The following is a 9,327-nucleotide window of genomic DNA, read 5'->3' as shown; positions in this document are numbered from 1 at the left end:
CGGTTCAGGACAGAAGTTCTACCCAGAACTATAGATTGCCATCTGTGTGAACCATCCCCTGTGCCACTGTTTAGAGATGAGTGTGGCAGATGTGGCATAAGTTATAGACAAGGTACAGAAAGATGAGGGACTCCCAACAGGTCACAATAATATAGAAGCCTTCAGATTTCTATATGACCAGAATTTAGAATCCTTGTCAAATTAAAAGAGCAATAAGTTTTATATTTAATTGAAGTCCTTTGTAATACCAACCAAAAAAATAGGCAAGCAACAGCTATTAGGAAAGTCTTTGCTTTGCTGCAAACTCCCTTCAATTAACTTTCTCTCTAATCCTCATCCAGGCTCAAAGAATGAAAAAGCTTTGGGCCAGAAAATAAACTCCTGGGAGTCATCAAGAAAAGGACATTCATTCTTGAATAATTTGCACCTGAGGAACGGAGAGCTGGTTATCCATCGAAAAGGGTTTTATTACATCTATTCCCAAACATATTTTCGATTTCAGGAATCTGAGGACACTTCGGAAACGATTTCACCAGAACAGAAAAGAAAGAAAAACAAACAAATGGTACAATATATTTACAAATACACAAGTTATCCTGACCCTATACTGCTGATGAAAAGTGCTAGAAATAGTTGTTGGTCTAAAGATTCAGAATATGGACTCTATTCCATTTATCAAGGTGGAATATTTGAGCTTAAAGAAAATGACAGAATTTTTGTATCTGTAACAAATGAGAAGTTGATTGACATGGACCAAGAAGCCAGTTTTTTTGGGGCCTTTTTAATTGGCTAAATGATCTGAAAAGGAAAAAGAAAGAAAAAAGAAGACAGTGTCTTTGCAGTGTCCTTTCAATTCAGGCTGATATACTGTGAAAATATCCCACCATATCTGACCAAATAAGGCAGCCTGAGCAAAGCAGCTGCAACAAAAAGACTGCAACGTATCATTTTTAAATATCTCTGAAAAGTGACCAACTTATTGCAAAAATGAAATTGCTAAAAGACCTTTCAGGACTCTACCTGATACCAGTTTTTTAACAGAAATCTAGAAGATTCTCAGTGTACAAGCACTTGTGTAGCAATTAAGCTATTCTATCTTCATCATCTACTCTTGAGAAGATTCCAGAAGAGAAATTACCTATTTCTTAAGTAGTAAATTGTCACATTGGTAGCTTCCAGGTTGCTGTAAGAGACAACATTCCCAGAGTTGAAAGAGAAAGGGGCACCACTAAAAGCTCATAATCTTGGGAGGTGATCCTCTGTCCACACAATACATGCAACGTGCAAAGGGAGTGCTTTGTGCAGGACTCTGCAGGAGCTGCCTCATACACTTAGATTTGGTGCAAATAAGAAAATTCCACTCGAAGTAGTACCATTTCGCTAAAATAAAGTTATGTTCTGTGAACAAGGAACTACTTCTGAATGGCTTGTGCTGCCAGATCAAGCTTGCCAAAAGCAATAAAGATTTTTATTTCTAATTTTTAAAAAATATATGCGCTGAAGATATTTTGAATAAAGGGCTCGAGAATCAGTGATCCGTTAATCAGAAATCAGGGAATTTGGTCTCATGTGAGGAGGAGAAATGGGAAAGTCAGAATGACAAACACAGGTAAATCAGCAGTAAAGAGCTACCCCCACCTCCCTTGCTAGATGTCAAATATCTAGTATATACCTGCCATTTATTTGCCCCTGCCAGAAGAACAGCAATTCCTTTCATCTTCCAAAACATTTCATTTCACCATTTAATTTAATCAGTTATAGAAAAAATTAATTGAGGCATTTGTCTAATCTCTTTTAATTTTTATTTGTGATCACAACATAACTTATACTCTTTGGTTATATGCTCAAATTTTTATTTAAATGTGTCTTGATTAATCAGGTCTTCTTCAAAAAAGCTCATTCAAATTTAGATTTACAACATGCTATGACACTTAGCACTTCTGACTCTCCTCATTCTATTTTTTCCATAACATTAATCACATTCTTACATACAAACAAATTGACATTTATGTTAGAGGTAAGTCTTCTCTCTCTCTAGAATATAAGCCCTGCGATAGCAGGGAACATTTAGTCTTGGTTGCGTCTGTTTCCCTAGTACCTAGAATAATACCTGAACATAATACTCACACAAAATATATTTGTAAATAAATGATTGACAGAAAGAAAGAAAGAAAAGAAAGAAAGAATATCTAGTTACATTGAAAAAATAAATATCCCATCTTACTCCTTACACCAAAGAAACTGGAGAATTTCAAAAGTAATCTCAAAGTGGAGAAGATCTTTTAAACCAAGATTTAAAACCCAAAGAAAAAGACTGAAATGTTTGGTGATGTATAACTTAGGGATCTAAGAGAAAATTAATTTTTAGTCTATATTTTTGTACTAAAATTTTATAATGTGTTACTTTTTCAATAAAAATGACACGTTTAAGTATGTAGTTTTTATCTAATACTCATAATTATTTTCTAATACCAAGATTACTAAAAATGCGAGAAAGGACTTCTAATCTCGTTTCCACAATATCTTTTATTTGACCTATCTTACAGAAGAGAGAAATAAATTGCTCACTTTTAATGTGATAAAATATACCTCTCTTTTCCCTTATGGTTAATGCTTTTATTATAGATTGAATCATGTCCTCTGAAAAGATGTGTTGACATCCTACTCCCCAGTATCTAAGAGTGTGATTTTACTTGGAAATAGGATTGTTGCAGATATAATTAGTGAAGATGAGGTTGTAGTGGAATAGGGTGGGCCTATAATACAGTATGATGAATATTCTTATAAAAGGAAGGCAAATTAGAGACAGAGACACACAGCAGCACTGGGAAGCTAATATAGCTTTTCATACCACATTCAAGAAATCTTTTCTACTGACATCATACAAATATCGCCACATATATTTTTTCTAATTGCTTTAAAGTTTGGCCTTTCATAGTTTCATAGTATTATTTGACTATAATTTAATTCTTTGTGATGTGAGACAGGGATATAATTTATCTTACCATTTCAGTAGCCAGTTGTCCAACACTGTTCATTGGGTAGTTCACTTTTTTCACCACTGATTTTAATATCTCTTCTATCATATACCAAGCTGTCGTGGGTCTCTTTCTGTGCTCACTTTTTCCCTCATTGGTCTAATTGTCCATCCTTGCACCCATACCATCCTTTTTTTTTTTTTTTAATTGTGGTAAAATAAACATAACATAAAATTTACCATTTTTACCATTTTTAATGTACAATTTAGTGGTATGAAGTATATTCACATTGTTGTACAACCATCACCACCATCTAACTCTAAAACTTTTTTATCTTCCCAAACTAACACTTTGTACCCATTAAGCAATAACTCTTCATTTTCCCTTATCCCAACCCCTGGTAGTCACGATCATATTTTTTTTTTACCAGAGACCAAATTTGTGAGCACCTCTATCTTGGACTTCCCAGCCTCTAGGACTGTGAGAAATAAATTTCTGTTGTTTATAAACCATCCAAATATGTGATATTTTGTCGTCGCAGCCCAAACAAAGATAAAAGGGCAGAGAGATTATTTGAAAAAATGATGGCCAAAACTTTTCAAATTTAAGGAAATACAGGAATCTACAAATCCAAGAAGCTCAACAAACTCCAACCAGATAAATTAAAGAGACCCATACCAAGACATATTATAATCAAGCTTTCCAAAGACAAAGAGAGAATCTTGAAAGCAGCAAGAGAAAAGTGACTTGTCACATTCAAGGGGGGTCTCGATAAGATTATCAGTCAATTTCTCAGCATAAATCTTGGGGACCAGAAGACAGTAGGATGATATATTTAAGTACTAGAAGCAAAAACTTTCAAATGAAAGTTTTATATCCAAAAAACTGTCCTTCAAAGTGAGGGAGAAATTAAGACAGTCCTAGATAAACAAAAGCTGAGGGAGTTTATTACCACTACACCTGCCCTACTAGAAGTGCTAAAGGGAATGCTTCAAGTTGAAATGAAAGGACACTAGACAGTGACTTGAAGCCATATAAATATATAAAGATCTCTAGTAGAGGAAAATACATTGCAAACTGTAAGAAACATTATTATTGTAATTTTGATGTATAAAATTCATTTTTATTTTCTATAATAGTTAAAAGTCAAATGCATAAAATAAGTATAAATCTATGTTAATGGGTACAAAATACATAAAGATATAATTTGTGACATCAAAAACATAAAGTGGTAAGGTAACAAAACTGTAAAGGAGTAAATTTTGTGTGTAATTGAAGTTGATACCGATTCAAATAGATTGTTATAACTTTGGGATATTATATGTAATCCCCATGGTAGTCACAAAGAAAATATCTATAGAATATACATAAAAGGAAATGAGAAGGGAACCAAAACACCATAAAAAGTGAACTAAACACATGAATGGTCATAATGAAAGAAATGAGGAAAGACAAAACTATAAAATATATAGAAAGAAATATATAGAAAGAAAATAAATGTCAAAAGTAAGTCCTTTAAGTATATATGGATTAAAACTACTCTATCGAAAGACATAGATTGGCAGAATGGATTTAAAAATGTGATCCAACTATGTGTTGTCTATAAGAGACAACCTTTAGATCTAAGAATATGTATAGGTTGAAAATGAAATGACAAAAAGATATTCCATGCAAATAGTAACCCAAAGAGAGGTATGGTGGCTATGAGAATATCAGACAAAATAAACTTTAAGTTATGGTATGCGTCTCTTTAATTTATCTAGTTCTCATATATTCATATCCAGTGTGCCATATTGTTAATATTTTAAATGAGTATGGTGCATTTGTCATAAATAATGAACTAATATTGACACAATGTTATTTTTTAAAGTTTATTATTTAGATTTTTTCAGTTTTTATCTAATGTCTTTTTTCTTGTTACAGGATACCAGATTTCATTTGTTTCTTCATTTTCCTTAGACTACACTAGGCTATGCCTGTTTCCCATATTTTCTTTGTTTTTGATTGCCTTTATTGTTTTGGGGAGGTTTTTTATAGATACCACTTTATTAGGTTAAGAAAGATGCTTTCTGTTGCTCGTTTCCTAAGAGTTTCAATATGAATAGGTTATTAAATGCTTTGTCTGGGTCTATTTAAATAATGTATGATTTTTATCTGTGTAATTAATTGCATTGAGTGCATTAATAGATTTTTCTAATTTTAAATCATTCTTGTAATGTCGGAACAAACCCTAATTGATTAGAAGATGTTATTTATTGCAAACATAACTGAATTTAGTTTGCTAATATTTTTCTTAGGAATTTTACTTATACGTTTATTAATGATATATTAACAATTTTCTTCCTAATCCAATTTTCTCTCTCATCCAGTTTTGGTATCAAGGTTACACTGCCTTTTTAAAATAAGTCAGAGAGCTTCCTCTTTTAGAAAAGAGTAGAATTTGGATAACTGGCTCAATTTCTTAAATAATTATACATATGTTAATTGTTATTTATTTCTGTTACCTATATTATCTATTTCTACTTCTTCTTGTATCAGTTTTGTTCATTCACATTTTTCTTAAAAGGCTTTTAAAATGATTGAAAATTTACTAGCATTAACTTATACATAATTAATACAAGCCCCCCAAAATGATTTCTCAATTAGCCTATCTTGATTTAAAGCACTTTGTTTTTTAATTTATAATTTTGTACAACATAAGTATCTCTGCATATAACATTTGCATTCAACGTTTAGAATGAAAAAAGTTATATTTGCATGTGCAAAACTCAGTTTGGCAGTTTAAACAAATATTCTGGTAAAAGCCTCAAATTACATTCCAAATCCAATTGGTACAAAGTCAGAACCACATGCAAATTTTTGAATATTACAAATAGAAACTACAGCCACCCCAGAAAGAAAACAGTCCATTTGAACTGAAGGGAAAGGAGATAGGAAAGGAGGAAGGAAAATTGTCATATTTCTTAGAGTTTATAGGGTGAGACCATAGAGCTATTGAGCTGTGAACATGTGATATTCTTTAAGACAGGGGAAGAAGGCCCCAAAGATGATTCAGATATCATCAGGACTGCCTCCTTGGTATCAAAAGTAGGAAGTCTCTCACCAGAGTTTCAACAGACCAGAAAATCCCTGCCCATATCTGTGGGAGCGGTGCCACCCAAAGACCAGGGGGCAGTGCCTCTCAAAGCTGTGGGGACTGGAACCCTGTCCAGCAGAGCCAAGGGGTGTGGCTGCCTCCACCTAGATATCAAAAGATGGAGCCTCCCAGAACTGTGGGCACACAATCAGACAAAAGTCCACAGAGAGGCTGTGGTTACTGCAGGGAGCACCTGCTAGAGAAATGCCCAGTGAGGCCATGAGGGCATGGCTGCCCCCACGATTCCAGACCAGTAGAGCCACTGGTATGTGATTCTGGACCAGGGAAGCTGAAGGCATGCAAATCTAACCCATGAGAGCTGCTGTCTAGACTGCCCCCAGCAAAGCCATGGGGTTTGGGATGCCACAGTGTGTCCAAAAGGTGGAACACCCACCCCATTGGGCCTGGCAGGCAGCTTATCTAGTTAAAGATTATTCTCAAGCCTTAAGATTTGATGTTTGTCCTACTGGGTTTGGACTTGCTTGGGATCTGTTGCCCCCGCCCTCTTTTTTTTTTCCTATTTCTCCCTTTTGGAATGAGAAAAGTTACCCTATGCCTGTCCCACCATTGTATTTTGGAAGCACATAACTTGTTTTATTTCACAGGTTCGCAGCTGAAGAGCAATTTGCCTCAGAATGAATGGTACCCTATATCTGACTGAAGTATTTATATGAGACTTTGGACTTTAGATTTTTGAGTTGATGCTGGAACAAGTTAAAACTTTGGGACTATTAGTATGAATGAATGTATTTTGCATCCAAAAAGGACATGAATTTGGGGGACAGGGGAATAATGCTATGATCTGAATGTTTGTGTCCCCTCTAATTTATATATTGAAATTGTAATGCCCTATGTGATGGTATTAGAGGTGGGGCCTTCGGGAAGTGATTAGGTCATGAGGGCTCCACCCTCATGAATGAGATTATGCCCTTATAAAAGAGGCTCAAGAGAGCTTCCATGCCCCTTTGCCATGTGAAGATACAATGAAAAGTCTTCAACTCAAAAAGAGGGCTCTCACTTGATCATGCTGACACCCTGATCTTGACTTCCTGCTTCCAGAATTATGAGAATTAAATTTCTCTTGTGAGAAATAAATTTCTGTTGTTTGTAAGCCATCCAGTCTGTGGTATCTTGTTATAGTAGCCTGGATGGACTAAGACACTCTCCAATCAAAAGATATAGAATGGTTGAATGGATTTAGAAAATAAGACCCAGCAATATGCCGTCTACAAGATTCACTTTAGATTTAAAGACATATATAGGCTGAAAGTGAAAGGATAGAAAAAGATATTCCATGTAAATGGTAACCAAAAAACAGCAGGGATGGCTATACTTATAGCAGGCAAAATAAACTTCAAGTCAAAAACTGTCTCTAGAGACAAAGAAGGTTATTATATAATGATAAAAGGGCCAATTAACAAGAAGGTAGAACAACTATAAATATATATGTGTCCAATATCAGAGCACCTAAATATATAAAGCAAATATCAATAAATCAAAAAAGAGAAATTAACAGCAATACAATAATAATATGGACTTTAAGATCCCATTTAAAATAATGGATAAAACACTTAGAAAATCAATAAAGAAACAAGTGACTTGAACAATACTACATATTGAAAGAACCTAACTGACATCAACAGAACTTTCTAACCAACAGCAGACAAATATGCATTTTTTCCAAGTGCATATGGAACATTTTCCTGGATAGATCACATGTTTGATAACAAAACAAGTCTTAACATTTAAAAAAAAAAATTGAAATCATGCCAAATATCTTTTCCAATCACAATAGAATGAAACTAGAAATCAATAACAGCAAGAAAATGGGATAATTCACAAATATGTGAAAACTAAACAATATAGTCTTTAACAACCATTGAGTTAAAGAGGAAGTCAAGGGAATTTAAAAATTACCTTGAGACAAATGAAATGAAAACACAAGATACAAAAACCATAAAATGAGTTTGAAAGCACCTCCAAACTCATTTTATGAGGCCAGCATCACCTTAAAAACAAAACCAGACAAAGATACCATAAGAAAAGAAAATTACAGGCCAATATCTTGATGAACATGGTGTAAAAATTCTCATTAAAATATTAGGAAATTGTAGCCAACTGAGTAATAGAGTATTAGACACCCTGACTAAGTAGGATTTATCCCAGGAACACAAAGGTGATTCAGCATAAGAAAATCAATCAATGTCATATACCACATTAATATAACTGTGGGAAAAACCCACATGATCACCTCACAGATGCTTGTCACAGAAAATGCATTTGACAAAACCAATACCCCTACATGATAAAGATACTCAGAAAACTAGGAATAGAAGTAAATTTTCTCAACATAATTTCATCAACAAAGGGCACTTATGAAAAATCTACTATGATACTCAAAGCTGAAAGACTACAAACTTTCCCCTTCAAACCAGAAACATGACAAGGACGCCCACTACTGCAATTCAACATTGTACCGGAAGCTCTAGTTGAGTAATGAAGCAAGAAAAAGAAACTAAAGACGTCCAAATTAGAAAAGAAGTAAAACTATCTCTATTTACAAATGACATGATTCTATATTTTAAAAATCCCAAAGAATCTGAAAAAAAAAAAAACCCACAAAAAAAACCTATTATAGTTATTTAACAAATTCAGCAAAGTTGCAGGGTACAAGATCAACACACAAAAACCAGTTGTTTCTATACATCAGCAAACATCAATCAAATGAAAATTCATGTTGTTTGTGACAAGTGAAATGTAGAAATGTATGAAAAAAAGTTAAAAATCAATAATTCTCCCATTCTCTTCCCACCATGAAGGAGCCAATGTTAAAATGATATGTCCTTTTTTAAAAAAAAAATTTAATTAATTTATTTTTTTGGTAACATTGGTTAATGAAATCCAGTAAGTTTCAAGTGTACAATTTAACAATAAGGCATATATATATTGCATTGTGTGCTTCCTCTCCCACAGTTAGATTTCTTTCTGTCACCACGTATTTGACCACTTTTACCCCATCTACCTCCCACCTTCCCCCTCCTCTCCACCCTCTGGTAACCATTAGTCTATTGTCCATGTCCCTAAGTCTCTGTTTGTTTGTCCTGTTCATTTATCCTTTTACATCTTTCTTCCTGTTTACATATATAACCAATACTCCAGCTTCATCAACTTTTCTTTTTCTTTTTATAAATGAGAATATATAATCATATATAT

At 33.8% G+C, this 9,327-nt stretch overlaps 1 protein-coding gene across 1 annotated transcript in view; it reads left to right on the top strand.

Moving 5' to 3' along the window:
- TNFSF10 (TNF superfamily member 10) overlaps window positions 1-4,717 on the top strand; it is a 15,987-nt gene extending 11,270 nt beyond the window's left edge. Inside the window, exon 5 of the mRNA XM_006910838.3 lies at window positions 342-4,717. Within this exon, the coding sequence (XP_006910900.1) occupies window positions 342-793 (452 nt within the window). The 3' untranslated portion in view covers window positions 794-4,717. The remainder of the gene's footprint in view (window positions 1-341) is intronic.
- Window positions 4,718-9,327: the final 4,610 nt, after the last annotated feature.

The sequence above is a fragment of the Pteropus alecto genome, unplaced genomic scaffold (genome assembly GCF_000325575.1).
Source record: "Pteropus alecto unplaced genomic scaffold, ASM32557v1 scaffold33, whole genome shotgun sequence".
NCBI classification, from domain to species: Eukaryota; Metazoa; Chordata; class Mammalia; order Chiroptera; family Pteropodidae; genus Pteropus; species Pteropus alecto.
This window is presented reverse-complemented; position numbering and strand designations above follow the sequence as displayed.